General features: G+C 39.7%; 2 protein-coding genes across 2 annotated transcripts in view; one reads left to right on the forward strand and one right to left on the reverse strand.

Moving 5' to 3' along the window:
- The window catches only part of dock1 (dedicator of cytokinesis 1), a 197,617-nt gene that overhangs the window by 71,035 nt on the left and 108,346 nt on the right, over nt 1–18,236 (forward strand). The window lies entirely within an intron of this gene.
- insyn2a (inhibitory synaptic factor 2A) overlaps nt 5,988–18,236 on the reverse strand; it is a 35,555-nt gene continuing 23,306 nt past the window's right edge. The window contains exon 4 of the mRNA XM_088324184.1: nt 5,988–9,317. Coding sequence (XP_088180310.1) covers nt 9,134–9,317 — 184 coding nt within the window. The 3' untranslated portion in view covers nt 5,988–9,133. The remainder of the gene's footprint in view (nt 9,318–18,236) is intronic.

Here is an 18,236-nt window from a genome sequence, read left to right on the forward strand (position 1 = left end):
AAATTAGGAAGGTAGAGTGCTCGTCTTGGGATCAAGAGGTCGCCGGTTCGATACCCGGCTTCTCCCTGTTATATGGTGAAGTGTCCATGGGCAAGACACTGAATTCCTAATGCCCCCGATAGCAGGTAGCCTTGCATGGCTGACGCTGCTATCGGTGAGTTAGTGTCTAAAAGGGAAAAGTGTGAAGCACAATGTAAAGCACTTTGGGAGGTCTTCATTGACTTGAAAAGCGCCATAGAAATGCAGACCATTTACATTTTAATAGAGGAGATTTCTCCAGCTGAGTGTCATATGCATAGACATGGAAACTAATATTATACTTGTGCAGAATCAGATTCATTTTTGAATCGATTTTCTTTCTTCCCTTAGATTGTAGAATCCGCATTGCTGTTTTTTTGTTTTTACTCTTTTTTTTTTTTTTTTTTACAAAACACTCTGGGATCTCGGGAGAGCAAGCTGAAGGCAGACTTCATTGATTCTTTACTTTTTCCTTTTCTTCAAAGATAATTTGTTAGTCGTGCTTTAACTTTTGGGGGGAACTGTTCTATCAGAAGATAATACAGTGCTGCTGTTTCTTTTATTTTCTTGCCTTAATCAATGCTATGTTTTTCCTCACACGATTTCAATATTTCATTCATTATAAATCAATCTGTGTTGTAAATAGCGAGCTTGAGTGCAAGTCTATCAAGTGATGGATATATGTATTTTTATATATATGTATATGTATTTATGTATACATGGTAGTTTTTCTTGGGCGAGTAAAGCCTGGGGGCGCCCATCCCTCTCCAGGCCAAAATATGTTTCCACCCGGTCTTCAACCAGGGACCTTTCACGTGTTGGGTGAATATGCTAACCACTGCACCACAGAAACATATACAATGTCATAGTAGGCTGATAGGACTGATCTTACTCACGTTTTTCCCCATCTACGTCTTGTTTGTCAGCATGCAGGCTCCTAAATCTAGGCTTAAAACACACTTCTATTCTATAGCATATGAATAACCTAGATTTTATGTTGACAATATCTGTGTATTATTTGTTATTGCAACATCCATTTTGGCTTGGTCATCCTGAAAGGGGGATGACCTCATGTGTGGTCCCTTCTCAAGCTTTCTTCATTTACCTCATGTTGAGGTTTTTTGAGTTTTCCCTTGCCCTCATGTAGGTTTTAGATCAGGGGATGGTGTCATAATAGTCTTAAAAATTAGTCTGTGGTTTGCGATAATCAGTGCAGCCCTTTGAGACTATTTGTGATTAAGGGCGTCACAAATAAACATGACTTAAAAAAATGCTCCTCTATAAAGATTCCCTTTGACTCTTGCAAAATTGTTTTGCCTTTTTAAATCTAGGCTTTTTTTTTTTGAACCAGTCGAGTTGGATATTTTAGGCATTCTTACATGATACTCGGCAGCTCAGCCACTGACCTTGTCCCACTGAGTGGCAGCCTCCAACATTGAGATTTATGCATTAGCGTTCTACTTGGCTTCCCCTTTCCTTACTCATGATGTTTTCCCAGCGCTCAGGCGGAATGTAGATGAAGCGGCATCTCACTGCTGTGTCCCCGGGCTGCGCTTTAGCATATGAGGTTTTGTGGCCTGCTAGGATCTGTCAATTATAAATGCGGTTCTAAACGGGACTTCAGGATCAATGTTCCCTCTAAGCTGCGTGTGTTCGCAATCGCGCACTACCCAGAGCTTTTCCGCGCACAAGAAAATCTAGCCGGCTCACAAAAATTAGGGCTCGAAATTGCTCATCAAGAAGCGAATGAAGTCAAAGTTACAGTGCATGGAGGTAAAAATACACGGGTTCCCCTGACGCTGTGTTCTAAATGCGGTATTTGGAAGTCAAGGTCGAAGTAGAACAAAGTTGAGTAAAGTCAGTAGAGTTTTTCGAGAACCGGCTTCTTCGGCTCAGCTCACCAAATAGAACCGGCTCTTTCGGGTCCCAAACGTCTCTTCGGGTTGTTTTTGCTTCTTTAATCCCTACACGACCAAATATTATGTAAAATTGTGTACAAAATGACTTAAAGGAAGGGGGGGAAATAGAACAAAAAAGAAAACAACTTGGGATTGCTGTTGCTCACTGTTGTTTCAAGCATTGCTCACCGACTTTGTGTGAACGCTCAGACCCCTGGAAAATTACAGGAAACATTGTTCAGGACTCATCATTCCCTTCTAATGACGAGCTTTGACCAAAATGGGAAAACAATTCCACCATTTAAAATTCATCCAATGAATGCAGAGATGGTAGAATATATTCCCTTTTTTATCAAAAGTCAGAATGACCAATAAAATGCTTCAAGTCCTTTGTATACCCCGCATATAAGCGGCCCCCTAAAACTACTTCAAAATAGCCACCTACTGAAATAAATCTAAAGTATTAATAAAGCATTTACCTAATCATCGACGCTTAATCAATGATGTAGGTAACAAAAATTAATATGCTGGTAAAACAATAAATACATGTATATATAAATATGTATATATGTATATAACATTTTGAACCATTTACTGTATCTTCCAGCAGTGTTCAATGACACTCGTACACTTCTTTGTATTCCACAACCGTTTCCTTCTTCAACTAGATTGTTGTCGTCACTGTTTTCCACTTTATTTACCCTATATCGTTAACTTTTTTCGGACCCATTATAATCGGCAGTAAAGGTCAATGAAACGCACAGAATCACAATAGAATGAGATGTGGTTCCTCTTAAGCGTGCCGCTTGATCTAACAAGTAAGAGACCAAGCAGGGTGCTCTTGCCATCTACTGTTAAGGAGTGCAATTGACCTTTCGATTTATTTTTTTCTCCGTAGCATTATTCCTGTCGTTTGACAAATCTGTACTATTCAGATCCACAAATAGTTTTGCAATTTACTCCAGATCTAAAAATCGTATAAATGCCAAAAATAGATGAAAAACCACATATGTAGATCAGATATATTTGTGTATCTGCAAAATGATTCCCACTGGAGTTTTTCTTTCAATCGTACTGGAGAAATTGGAAAAACTGGCTTTGAAAGTCCACGAAAGGTGCTTGCATTTGGCCATGAAGGCGTTCGAACCCTGAACCCACTAAAAACGGGACTGCAACCCACTTTGAGAAACACTGCTTTAGAAAACTTTTGGGCATCTTGACTTACTTAGTTTACCAAATTCATTTTTTTAAACAAAGTTATTAGATTTTTCAAATTTTTTTAGACGACATTACCGAGATCGAACTAGATTTCAACTAACACAGTTTCTGCCATTCTTTTTGTCATGTGTCCCATATATCTCGAAACGCCAAGTCGTTATACTTTGTAATTCTACCTGCCACCTTCTGCTGTTATTTCAGTACTTTTTTCCCTCGCAATTTCATCCTCTTTGTCTGTTGCCTGACAGCAGGCGCTGCCATCTATCCAGGTAAAAAAAAAAAAAAGAAACTCCGGGTTTCAGATGCCTGCTTCTGCCTTTCTTCCTTTCCACTCGACCCCGATGCTACATACCCGAGAAGCGTAGCGAGAAGTGGTCCTGCATTGTAATCAGTTGCTCTCCTTCCTTAAATGTATTCCAACTAGGTATTGCACCAACATTTGGCTGATAAACTGCACTTTTAAAATCTATCATTTAATGATAATCATAATATTTGTCTGCAATTAATAATAGTATTAATACATTCAGGGCAGCACGGCGGCGCAGTGGTTAGCGCGTGTGCAGCACAGTTCTGAGGTCATGAGATCGAACCTCCTGTGTGGAATTTGCATGTTCTCCCTGTGCTTGCGTGGGTTTCCTCATGCATTCCAAAAACATGGTTAATTGGCCGGTCCAAATTGTCCCTATGTGGGGATAAGCGAGTGAGTTGTCTGTCTCTGTGTGCGCTACGATTGGCTGGCAAGCAGTTCAGGGTGTCCCCTGCCCACTGCCCAAAGATGGCTGGGATGGGCTCCAGCACCCCCGCGACCCTACTGAGGATAAGCGGTGTAGATAATGGATGGAAGGATGAATATGTTCAATTTTGAAGTGCCTTTAAGGACATCCAAGGTCTCTGTATTGTTGGGATATGATATAATGAAATTGTGTGTTTAATTGCTGTTAAAAATGTTGGAAAAAATTGTTAAAACGTCATATTGTCAGATATAACGAAATTGTGAATATGCTTAATTGCTGTTAAAATTGCCGAGAAAAATTGTTCAAACCTCACATTGTTTATTTGCTGTTAATAGTGTCAATAGAATTGTTCAAACCAGAAAACTAAAAACACGGAATCGAAAACAGGTCTCAAACCCATTTGAGTTGGGGGCCTCGGAAGCTCGGATTCGGGTGATAAACAGCGCTGATAAAAACATTCCGCTCTTCTTAAATGGACAGTGTTTTATATTTGTCCACTAGATGTCGCTGTCATGTGCAGTACAACCCAAACTCAATCCACGGAACATTACAAACACGGAGACTAAACATGAGCAAAAGACTCATCTTTTTCTTCCCAGCCTTTCTCAAAGAAAGACAAAAAAAAGGGGAATATATGGATTTTTTTTTTTCTAAATAAGACAAAAAAAGAGAGAAGAGGCAAAAGGGAAATGTGAATAAAAGGAAAAAAGGAAGGGAAAGAAAGCAAAAAAAAGGAAAATGGAGAAAAAGAAAGAAATGCGAGGCAGTTTATTATCAATAGGCAAGTTGGAAGAGATTGGTTATACGGGAGTCCTCATTGGTGTATTCAAAAAAATTCTGAGGTTTCAATTGCCAAATTAAAAAAGAATCTACTACATTGCACCTGGTATGACAATGTTTTTCCTTGGTTCGAACATTGGACCAAAAAATTCCATTCAAGCAATTCATTTTCCCATTTCAGGATACATGGAAAAGTACTTGAAGACAATTTTGATCAAATTTCTCCACCAACTATTTGTTGGATGCATATTGTGTTTTCAAACTTATAACCAGGTTCGTACAGGTGCTTCAAATCAGTGAAAATGTTTGCATTTTAATGTTGTATCTTCAAGGATTCAAAAGTACTTGAACTTTGGGTGAACTGCTTGTAAATGCTTGAAATTGTTGCTATGTTTCCAAAATATGGAGGAAATTTGTTTCAGGACTCTGCAAGAACTATGACTACTATGTTTATTCTGCTTAGATCAATCGGCTGAGAGACAGACATGATTAAGTGTATGTTTATGTTGGCAAGAGCCGCTGCGATTTATAAAATGCGACCTGGCAAAGAACACATGGATTGAAACCCAAGTTCAAGTCAAAAGGCGGCACACCTTCAGCACAAATCTAACTTGGATCGCCCTACTTAAAGGAAATAGAACCTGAAATGAACAGGATGCCATGCATATTGACTTTTACCGTCAAAGTTCAAGTATAGGTTACCACTTTTCTTCCTGATAAATATATATTGTGAATTTTCATTGAATTTCAGAGGACAGAGCGTTCCACAGCACCGGGGCTCAAATGAATAATGCTCTTGAACTTTCGGATTTCTTCTTGGCTCTTGGGATCACGAGTAGACCAGAGTTTTCTGAGCAAATGTTCTGTTCAGGTGCATAGGGGGAAAGTTCAATCTTTAAGATATTTGGGGGTAAACGTTTGCATTTTTACAATACCAACAGAATCACATCTTAAAGTGACAGGGAGCCAATGCAGGTTAGCTAAAATCGGGGTCATGCGTTTAAGCTTTTGTCTTTGTTAAAAGCCTCACTGTAGCATTTTGTACCAGCTAGACTTCGGGAGACCGGAGAGTAGTACATTACAGTCATCGTGACTGGAGGTATCACATGCATGAATTATAATTTAAGCATTAGGACTGGGACATCATGGGGCGAATTTTAGCAATGTTGCCAAGATGGAAAAAAGCCAGATGGGGGTCAAATGTGACACCTACATTTTTGGGTGATATTACATTTGTCACTGTTGGTATTATAGACGGATGCACTAATACACATGACAAGAAGAGTTCAATGCCGCAGGATAATTTGTAAATTAACAAACTGAAAAAAAACACCAAAGCCTGTATCTGTCTGTTTTTATTCATCGTCATTTGCATAATAAACTGTTGATTTCTTTATATATACTTTAAAAACAGTATAAAACACACAGTATTGCACATAGTAAACGAATTGCACTTTTTTTCATGAAACAAATAAATATGTACTATGCGTAGGTTCCCCTTTAGTGCTAAATTGACGTTAAAGGTACGTCCATTTCTCAATTTTTTTGTCTCTGGAAAAAAAAAAATCTCTCATCCCGCTGATGAATTCATTTTTTCTAGCTTATGCCAAGTAGTATCTATGAAACCAGCCCTATTTGATCTGGTTTTGTATATTTAATCATCTTACAGACCTATTGCATGGGGTGTCCATCCATCCATCCATCCATTATCTGCACCGCTTATCCTCAGTAGGGTCGCGGGTGTGCTGGAGCTCATCCCAGCCATCCTCGGGCAGTGGGCAGGGGACACCCTCAACTGCTTGCCAGCCAATCACAGGGACAGACAGTTCGCTCCCTCATTCCAACCTAGGGACAATCTGGAACGGCCAATTAACCTGCCATGACAGTTTTTGGAATGTAAACCCACACAAGCACGGGGAGAACATGCAAACTCCACACAGGAGGTTCGATCTCACGACCTCAGAACTGTGCTGCACACGCGCTAACCACTGCGCCGCCGTGCTGCCTTTTTTGGGGTGTCATTTTGGTGTTATTTATTTTGTGTGTTTTTGATACAAAGAAGTTTTGTTACACTTCTTAATTGTTGATGATGCTCTGCCCAATTGACCCAAAAAATACACAATATATATCACACCAACTGTCGATGATACCCTTTCCTAAAAAAGTGACGTCCCAAGACACTCACTTAAAAACCCCCTAATAATATTACATTTTACTTAAAGGAGCAGTGTGTAATGTTCATTACTTCCTAGTGGTACACAAAACCTCCCATATGGTAAAATAAACATTGATTTGACTATTATGCAAAAATGCATGAACTATCATACCAATATTAATTTTTATGACTATTTCTAGGTGGAGAAATTTCTTTTGTACCTAGTAGCCATGTTTGTCTGGCATCTTGCTGCTATGCTGTGCTTATTTGGCTCTGGTTTTCATTTGCATTAGATATCACACACTGTACCTCTAAATAAAAAAATGCTTACATTTGTTTATTATTCAAATCCGTTTTGGACTACATTACCACCCACGACTGCTTGAAAATCCCCAAATGATTCTGTCCCCAAGGCATGTAGCTAATAGAGTTTTTACTTTCCAGGTAGTTATTGCCCTAATCTATGTCTTCCTTTTTAGTCCACAAAAGGATAGGTAGGACCAATAAAGACGTCAATCGGTCCTGCAAAAAATGCAGGTCTACTTTGTACATTCGGTTCTGGCTCGGTTTACAATTTTTACCCACTATTCTTGAACAGTATTTTAGGGCTTTTGAAAAAAACATAAGACCTTAATGACTACAGTGGCTTATTTGCCATAAATCTGATTTTATTCGTTCTCCTGCTTCATAAATATATTCAGCTAAAACGTTCACGTCCATTTTATACAACTTGAATAAAAATGTCCATTGAAGTCCCAAAAATCTATTAAGAAAATAAGTGTCTTTTTTTTTTTAAACAATTTTCTTTTTATATACAGCTCCAAGTTAGTTGAGAAGTCGAGGTGACATTTGAAAGTCTTAAAACATTGATCTTCTGTTTCTTCTTTTAATACCATGTGAAGAGTTTCACGATTGAAAATAGTCCGGGAATTTCGATCCCGAACTGCGTTTGTTGTGCTTTGCTGTAGGCTGAGAAGCAAGTCCAGGAACAGTGCTGTGAAAAAGTAGCCGCCAAGTCTCTGGTTTTGGCGTATTTATCACTTACAAAGGTATCAGTTCATCAACACGAGTTCAATATCACGCAGAAACAACACAAAATGCACTTTTCAAATGTTGATTTCATTGAGGTACAACAAAAATCACAACCTATGGACTCGATAGCGAGTTGGGCCTCCTTTTGCCTGCAATAACCGTAATCAAAAGTTTAGATGAATGGTAATGAGTCTTTCAAAACGCTGTAGACAAATTTTGGCCCACTCTTCTTTACAAAATTGCTTCAAATGTGTCATATTGGAGGATTTTCTAGCATGAAGTGCCCATTTATGGTCACACCACAGCGTCTCAAATGCACTTATATCTGGACTTGGCCACTCCAGAACTTTTTTTTTTTTAGCCATTAGATGGTCAATATTAAGCACTTTTGCAGCAGAACAAAGATCTGAAACCCACCAGCAAGTCCACCTATGAAGAGCTAAAAAACAAAATGAAGGTTCTGCAGTGGCCAAATCCAATTGATTTTCTGTGGTGTAACTTGAAAGATAGAGATAGATGGATCCTTTCTTCATCCCTGTAGGGAAATTTACACTCCGGCAGTATCCTTGTGTTGAAAATAAAAAACTAATAAAGTAAAAGGAATATAATACATAAATACCCAATGTAACGTGTTGATATAGAGTATTTAGATAGTTCTATGTAAAATACACACTGTCATAAAAATAGGGTAATATGCAAATGTGGGGGTGGGGTTTCATGTGGGCTTTTACTCCCCCGGGTAAAGTTAAAGAGCCTCATGGCAAGGGAAAGAAATCATCTCAGTCTGTCCGTGGAACAAGACTGTGACAGCAGTCTGTCGCTGAAGCTGCTTTTCTGTTTGCAGATGATACTAGGAGCAGTTCGTGCTAGAAAACACTTTAATATGGCAGATTTGAAACAATTCTGCAAAGAAGAGTGGGACAAAATACCTCTACAGTGTTGTGAAAGACTCATTGCCAATTATCGTGAAGGAGGCCTTTTTTGGGGGGTGTCTTATAAATGGAATCAACATTTGAAAAGTCATTTTGTATTTCCCTGGGCAGTCTGTGTGATAATAAAATGGGTTTGATGACCTGAAACCTTTGCGAATGATAAGGAAGCAAAAGACACCAAAATCAAATACTTTTTCACAGCACTGTAAAGTTCCGACACGCGTAACTGTGAATCCAAGTCGGCGATGGCCCCATTCGGCATCTTCTTCAAGTGTCGCCCCCCGGTGCCGTACACCAGTAATTGCTTTGAAAATGACGAGTCAGGAAAGCATGACATCGGGACGGCTCCCCTTCCTCCCGATGCCCTTACATGAACCATAGTCTCCATCGGGCGTGCTTCTTGGACTCGGCTTTGGACTTGCGCTTAGGCGTGGACGCGAAGGCCTCGTGGGGGTACGGTAGGGCGGGGAAGTGCCTGCGCTCGGACGGGCAAAGCCTTTTCATGAGGGGCTGCAGTTTGTCCTCCTGTTGCTTGAAGTCCAGCTCCACGCTGTGAAGCAAACGGGGCACCGTTAGTCACTTTCTTCATCCTTTATTCCAACAAATTATTCATTGACTGAAATTGAACACGCCAATTTATTCTTTTAATCTCATCTCGCCTTTTAGGACCACCATATTGTTTTTTTTTCTTTTTTCAATGATTCTATCAGGAAAACAGACGAGAAACCTTTTGGGTAAATTTAAAGGGACAGTGTGTATTATTTAGTAGGGTTGCAACAACAAATCAACAAAAATTGATGATTAAAAGCCTTGGCATGTTAAATCAATGTAATTAGGTGCATTGTTTTTTTTCGTTGATGAAGTTAAGCCTTGTAGTACCACTTTAAAAGTATTTTACATTTTCTTTGAATACATTTGATTGAAGATTGCACCATTCCAAACAAATTTGGCATGAAACAGTCAAACACTAAAAAGTTAACAATTTTCAAGGGCATAGAAAGCGTTGTAGCAATATAGAGAGAAAAATCAGCAAACAAAATAGTAAAATCATAATTATGACTTGTGTAACTCAACAGAAGGGGTATATTCTTAAAGCCTTAGTGCGAATTATTTGACCACTAGATGGTACGTGTGACGGACCAGACAAACATTAAGAAAACTTGAGTGTGGCTTCCGCTATGTAAAAGATACACAGATTTTTCCAATCGTGAAAATGTATGAGAATTAACATTGGCATGATAGTTCATGTTATTTTTTTATTCTCCTTTATCTCTGTTTTTCTTATATCCTCACTGTAAAATGTGGACCTGGAGTGCCACGTCCAATTTCGTTGTCACAATATATTATATCCCATGTTGCAACAATGACAATAAAGGTCTATTCTATTCTATTTTTTAACTGAATGAAGGGTTTTTTACCATTGGAAGGCACTAAACATTACATACTGTCCCTTTAAAAAAGATGAATACTACCCAGTCTCTTAGTTAACAGATACGGTTTTCAAAGATATAAATGCACCCTTTTCTATTATATATTTCTTAATATTTTGCTCATTTTCTGTAGCAGTCCAAGTATCTTGAAAGATTCAAAATGGAATCTTGAAAATACTGCGTTTTATCTTTGTGTTGTTTTAGGAGCCGCTCTGAAAATTTGATACTTGCCTGGCACCATTTAGAACACATTGAAATACATTTCTTTGAATGAAGTTTCTCACACACATGACATCAATTCCAAAACGTTGTAGAGTACATTTCTGTAGTATTACTGTTGTAATATTATGTTGTAGTATTTTGCTTTGTAGTATTGCTGTAGCTGTATTTTAGTGACAGTATTTCTGTAGTATTTTTGTGTACTAGTGTTACTATAATGATATTTTGGTCGTTTTATGGAGTAGTATTTTTGTTGTAACCCATAGAACAGGCTTTCATTTTCGAATAAATCCCCAAACCAACCCTGAGTTGAACCAAAACGGATGACTTTTTGCAGGGCTAAGCCAGAAGTTTTTATTCTCCGACTCAGGCCTTTTTAAACTCGAGGCCAAAACCACTGCAGCAATTAGCATTTAATCACCTCAGCTTAATTACCGGCACCAAAATAAAAATCAATATGCGTAAAGTTGCTCCAAGTTTGTATCCTCTGAATGCCTCTTGTGACTGTTAAGCTATTAGGGAAACAGCTGAAGATAAGAAGGTAGTTTATGCACGTGCGGATCCATAGCTAGATCCATTTTTATTTTCTGTTTTTTCTCACTCGTGTTGGGGGGGAACTCCAGACCATTTCCGATGACTTTGGGAAAATGGCACGGTGCACCTTACCTCATCATCGCATCTATGTGTAATTTGGTCTCAATTGGAGGCAGCACTCTTTATCTTGGAAAACTGAAATTCACTTCCTGGAGATAATTATTTATGTTCAGTGTCTTTATGTTCTCCTTTTAAAGTGTTTGGAATGAAGGTTTAGACCAGAAGATTGTATTTTCAGTAAACTCACATAGAATAGAAAAGAATATACCTTTATTGTCATTGTTACAAGATGGGTTGAACATATCGTAACAACGAAATTGGACGTGGCACTCCAGGTTCACATTTAACAGTGAGGATTAAAGAAAATAAAGGATCAAAGAAGATAAGGTTATAATTTACACAAGAAATGTGGGCATGTAGGAAGTTACATACAGTTTTGGGATCGTATTAGTGCAATATAAAATATAAAAAATAGTCAACATCGTGCAAAATAGTCAACATTGTGCAAAGGGAGCATAGGCATGAACATCATCGTTTGACTTTGATTTACAAAGAGTAATAAATTCTGTTTCATCCTTGTGCTAAAAAAAAAGGAGTTTCTTCTCAAACTGTCTCTAAAGATAAAGCGTTTACCATGTTGCAGAAATGTGGGACTGGGTGGTTTCCTTTCGAATGAAAGAATCAATGAATTTCTATTTTCTTAAACACAATATAGGATATGGAATTCTGAATCGATCTTTCTTTGATTGAACGTTCGATTAAGTTAATTGTTTTGTGCAAAAAAATAACATCGCCCAGAACGATTGATAACATTGAAATGACAGTTTTTGGCATATTGTCCTCACCTCATTTGTGTATTTCACAAGTAAAGTCTAGTCATGTTTATTTGTAAGGCCCTTAATCACAAAGAGTCTCAAAGGACTGCATAGATCAAAGACTGTTGCAAATTACAGACTATTATGTCCGCTGCCCACTGCCCGGAGATGGTTGGGATGGGCTCCAGCCCCCCCCGCGACCCTAATAAGGATAAGCGGTACAGCTGATGAGATGAGATGAGATTATAGAATAGAATAGAATCTACCTTTATTGTCATTGTTACAAAATGGGTTAACATATTGTGACAACGAAATTGGGCATGACACTCCAGGTTCACACATTCACAGTGAGGTAAAGAAACCAAGAAGATAAGGTTATAAAACAAGGAGGATAAGGTTATAGTTATGATTTACACAATATTCACACTAGAAATGTCGGCATTATGACACTATCCCCTGATCTAAAACCTACATGAGGGCAAATAATACACATGTTATAAACATAAGATAAAGGTTATTAATATGCTATAGAATAGAAGTGAGTTTTAAGTTTAGATTGAAACATTTCCACTGAGGTAGCAGATCCGATCTCAGGGGGAAGAAAAGAAAGCTACATAACTCTCTGGTATCAGAAATATAGATTTAACCCCAGATGATTTCTTTGACTGGACAGCTCCAAAAACCGAATCAGTGGTCCCCAAAAACAGTGGCAAAACAACTTGCACACAAATGCTCGTTTAATGGTTGCCCCAGAGAGTTCGGACAAAAATGTAACCTCGACTTGAAGGTAGGAATCAAATCCTGCCCGTTAAATTGCCTCGACTCAAACTAAAAATGAGCTGCCCATCTGGCTTTTTTGCGGTTCTTGCCAAACGGGGAGAAAACACCTAATACTTTTTCAGATTCAGATATACTTTATTGTCATTCTAACAGGGTTGGGTAGGGTTACTTGAACTGGATTACTTTCAATGACTTTTGGATGACTCCAATAGCAAACATGCTAATAAAAGACAAAATAAACTAAATAGGAATAAAATGACTCCATTTTGTGCAGGCTTAGGGAGTAACGGAATACATGGAACGGCAAAAATGATGTCGGCAAGCTATGGATTTATTTTCATTTTGTTTCTGTCGCATTTTATGTTCGTTTTGCCGGAGATCAAAGCCAGGAGAGAAAGCTTACTACGCGTTGTGAGTCATAATTTTATTTCTATTTAGTTTCTTTTGTCTTTTATTAGCATATTTGCTATTGGAGTCATCCAAAATTCATTGAAATGAATCTAGTAAAAGTAACCCTACCCAACCCTGTATACTAAATAATTATAGCTATGAGTACTATACAGTAGTGCAAAGAGTGCAAGAGGAGCAGCTGAACACATGTGCTAAATGGGCAGTCAGGTAAACAAGTCACTATACAATAACGTCTAAACACAGACGACAAATCCCCAAGATCAGTCGATCCTCTTGAAACATTTGTGTTTTAAGTTGCAGCCCGGTCATAATTATTGACGCAGGCGACAAAGTTGGAACCGAGAACTCAAACGAGTTTGAAGCGTCTGTTGGGGTAGGTGTGATCGATGAGAGACTAATGAGGAGTCGCTGCTATTCCCGCAAAATACTTCAGTTACACCCCTTCCATCGCTAACGAAGCCTTAATTGCGTCTTTGGCGAGTCTCCCAGGGGCATTTTCTTCTCCGTTTTTGCCATTTTCATTTTTTTTCCCCCTTCGGCGATCACTCATATGCGCCCGTACACACATACGCCAACGCTATCGCCGTAATAGGCTTTTCCTTGCTCTCTCCGGTAAGCCAATAAGACTTTTGACACTCTTGTTGCTCTGTATCTGTCGCTACCCGCTATTCTTTCCCCACGCAAGTCCATTTAAGCTCATTTAGAAAACTCTTGTTTTGGTGATAATTCCCTCAATTTATATTCAGTGTCGGGCTTGAGGGATCACGGAATACATGTATTATGGAATTAGGATACGGTAAAAGTCTTTGTACTCTGTTAGAGAAAAAAGACAGCATCGAATTACAGTAACCAATCCATTCATCCATTATCTGCACTGTTTATCCTCAGTCGGGTCACGGGGGCGCCGGAGCCCATCCCAGCTATCTTTGGGCAGTGGGCAGGGGACACCCTCAACTGCTTGCCAGCCAACCGCAGGGCACACAGGGACAGACAACCATTCACTCGCTCATTCACACCTAGGGACATTTCAGTTAGGCCAATCCACCTGAAATGCATGTCTTTGGAATGTGGGAGGAAACCGGAGTGCCCGGAGGAAACCCACGCAAGCACGGGGAGAATATGCAAACTCCACACAGGAAGGTTGGTAGCTGGATTTGAAGCCCTGACCTCAGAACTGTGTCACACACAAACTAAACCACTGTGCTGCCGTGCTGCGTATTCTGTTACAGTTACAGAAAAAAGACTGCATCTAATTACAGTAACCAATCCAGCTATCTTCGGGCAGTGGGCAGGGGACACCCTCAACTGCCTGCCAGCCAATCGCAGGGCACACAGGGACAGACAACCATTCACTCGCTCATTCACACCTAGGGACAATTTGGAGAGGCCAATTCACCTGAAATGCATGATTTTGGAATGTGGGAGGAAACCGGAGTTCCCGGAGGAAACCCACGCAAGCACGGGGAGAACATGCAAACTCCACACAGGAAGGTTTGATCCCATGACCTCAGAACTGTGTCGCACACGCACTAACCACTGGGCCGCCGTGCTGCTTACTCTGTTACAGTTACAGAAAAAGGACACCAGCGAATTACAGTAACATTTAGTAAAAAAAAGGGTTACTGTACGGAATTACAAATTTCTTTAAAAGCATGTTTATGTTGCTCAGAAAAACGGTGACATCCGGTGTGCGTAGGTTTGAACTTTTTAGTCTTTTACACGTTCGCGTTAGCCATGTCCGTTTTCTCTGCTACCTTTCTGCGGTTTCATTTACTCCACCGGTGCACTCACTCTCACGACCCCCTGCAGCTGGCCCAAGTGCAACTAAAGTGACAACATCGGCAAACGTGTATGAACAGATAAATCAAAAACACATGAAAACTGTTCCTTTTAATACCTCCCCAAAAATAGTGACTTTATACAAAAGAGCAGGGTCAAATTTGAGTTGCCTTTCTAATTGTGTAAAAAAAAAAGTTGTGTTATAAAAAAACAACCTCAAAAACGGAATTATTAAAAGGGTAGTCGTTAATTTTAATAGGTCTCTTTGTACAATACAGGGTTATACAGGTGCTTGAAATCCTTGAAATGCTTACATTTTAAAGTTATGTTTTCTAGGTTTGAATGGTGCCTGAATTTTTAATTTTTAATTTTTAAAATGCATGATTCATTAAAATTTCTTATTTTAATGGTACTCATGTGCGCTCCCTTCTCATGTCGAGGTTTTTGAGTTTTTCCTTGCCCTCATGTAGGTTTTAGATCAGGGGATGGAGTTTTAATAGTGTGTGGTTTGCAATAGTCTGTGGTCTGTGCAGTCCTTTGAGACTCTTTATGATTAACGGCGTCACAAATAAACATGACTTTAGGTTTTTTAGATTTTCCTTGCCCTCATGTAGGTTTTAGATCAGGGGATGGTGTCATAATAGTCTGTGGTTTGCAATGATCTGTGGTCTGTGCAGCCCTTTGAGACTCTTTGTGATTAAGGGCGTCACAAATAAACATGACTTGAGGTTTTTGAGTTTTTCCTTGTCCTCATGAAGGTTTTAGATCAGGTGATGATGTCATAATAGTCTGTGGTTTGCAATGATCTGTGTTCTGGGCAGCACTTTGAGACACCTTGTGATTAAGCCAAACAAATTAACAGGACTTGACTTGAAATAATTCATGCAATTGAATGCCCTCTTCCACAGAATCCGTTCATTCTCTTCATCCACTCATTCATACGTGTCTCACATTTCCATGTAAATAATGCCCTCCTAGATGAATTGTGTCTATCATCCTTTCAATGACGGTCAATGGAGAGGCCGAGAGACATCACATTTTTGGGGATATTCAAAAGGGAAGCATTTTTGTTTTTCAACCAATATTGGCTTCTTAATGTGAACTAAAACAACATATCTTGTCTGCCATGTGAAAGAAAAGCATTTATCTTTGCTCAATTCACGATACCTCGAGGTTCAAATGTGAGCACTTTTTGTTGGACTATAATCAATGACCATGATCTTGGTTTCCTTTATTTCTTTTTCAAGGTTACATTGTTCCTTTCTCTTAAACAACATTTCGTAACTGAATTTAGAGTTTATTTTGTGTTATATTAGCATACAAGAATCATGGCCAGACGTTGCCTGGCTTTGCCAGGAATTCTACTCGAGTGAGGTCGTTGATGCTTTCTGGAAATACTTCCGTATGATAAATCAAGAGTGGCTTTGATGAGCTCTTTGACACACATTTTGGCTCTCCCCCACTTGTTCCTGTTTCTTTATGTATCCAGCAATTGAAGTGTGGCTACTGTCATCATCTGGTGGAACAGTGATATTTTTTTCGTATAAATGTATTTATAATGCGGTCAACATTACGAGTTTGCCACATATGATTAATTTTATGACAAAGGCTGCAAACCAGCAAAAATTTGATCACAGGCTGTGACTGCCACCGGTGCCGGACTTGGGACATGGTTGGTGTAGACGGCCTCGGATGACTAGTATAGGTGGAGTGCAGCAGTGTGGTCAGAGTAGTGAAGATGTGGGTGGGTACAGCTAAGGCTTGAAGCTTGTTTCTTTCTAAAATGAAGACAAAATTTGGGCAGAGAGGGATGACGTTTCGTGCACCTCCGCAGGATCGCGATGGCCACGTTGACCGAAATCGTATGATCACGTCACCGGAAACATCGGGCGCTGAATAGTTCTTGCATAAGTTCAGTGTTATTTTGCAATCGCATCGCTCTCGTGTTTATGGAAAGAATTGTTGAAAATGAAGGTTCTGCTTGAAATGCATCCTTTCACCAAAAGTTTTTTCAGGAAACTTGACAATGTTCAACTTTTGTTTACATAACAATGGTAAAAGCTAGAAACATACGTATTTCCCTTATCAAAGATGAGGGTTGAAGCTTTATTTTGATATGTTCTATATACCTTTTCTGTAACCCAATGACTCAAAAATGGCAAAAATTGGCTGGCACCGGCTTTTCCCATTTAAGAGAAACATCTAGCATTAAACGAGTTCCATGTAAGTCCATTATATCAGACGTTTTCATGAAAAGCTGTACAGTAGCTACTGTACATCCCACCTGCAAGATAATAGACCCCAGCAAAGTGTCGCAAAATTCTATTAGCCTCCCTTTATATCTTCTCATCTCCTGCATTGACTTTGCGTTCACCCTCTCTCTTCTCACCCTCTCACACCTCGACGCCTCACATCAAGAGAGCATGTGCCGGCACGCCGCTAATCTTTTCATCCCTCTTTTCGCCCTCTCGGATCGGAAACCGCTCACCTGTTGGCGTGAAAAGCCGCGAATCCCTTCTCTTCGGCCGCGATAACGCATTGGGATTTTTCAGACCGGTATTGCAATTTTGATGCCATTTTAAAAGAAAAGTGTGTTTTATGCGCTCGTCTTGTTTCTTTGTGAGTATAGAGATCCTTGGGTTATGGCGGAAAGCTCCTCGAAAAGGGAAAATCCAAAAATAATGTCCTTCATAAAAGCTTCCAAAGGGTAGAATTACGTCCAGATGACATCCTTTCTGACTTAGAATTAACGAACTTCACAAAATACAGGGTTTTGTCAATGTCATGATTACTGATGCGGGGCACCGAAGTCTGCTCTGTTGGCGCCAACAGCCACGGACCCTGATTGGCTATTGGACTGTTTTTAAACCCCGTCGGGGTGTGCAAGCTGCTGTTTAAATTGATAGCAGCGGGCAGGAGATTTAGCGCTATGCTAACAGTAGCATCCGGTGGAACGTAAACAGCAGTCATAATGACCACCGTTAGCTCTCTCGTTAGATAGAAGGGTCTACGCGATACTGCTAGAAACTCTATATCGAGTGAGCAGTGTGTCTCAATGATTCTGCTGTTTATTGCAGCGCATAGTCCCCCACCCCTGTTTTTACCGGAGTCTCGGTCTCGGTCGTGCCGGTGTAGCGTGCGTCCTGCTCGTTGGACTGCGGCGTCGGGGAAGCCAAGACTCCGCGATGACAAAAATACTGCCGTTTCGGACGAAGCTGTTGGTCATCTGATTATCGACAAGTTGTTAATGATTGGAATTAGTGTTACACATCTAAAACCATATAAAGGTGGACCTTTAAATCAGTGTTAAGTGAAAATCAGTGCTAAAAGTGATCCTGTCAAAAGTACGGCTTTGGTATTCATTTCCCACTCTCCTTCCATCGATCGCAACCCTAACTTTTCGCGGACTATGACAAAAATCTGGAGTTCCGATGATGACCG

The sequence above is a fragment of the Urocampus carinirostris genome, chromosome 19 (assembly GCF_059441175.1).
Source record: "Urocampus carinirostris isolate Australia breed hairy pipefish chromosome 19, RoL_Ucar_1.0, whole genome shotgun sequence".
NCBI lineage: Eukaryota > Metazoa > Chordata > Actinopteri > Syngnathiformes > Syngnathidae > Urocampus > Urocampus carinirostris.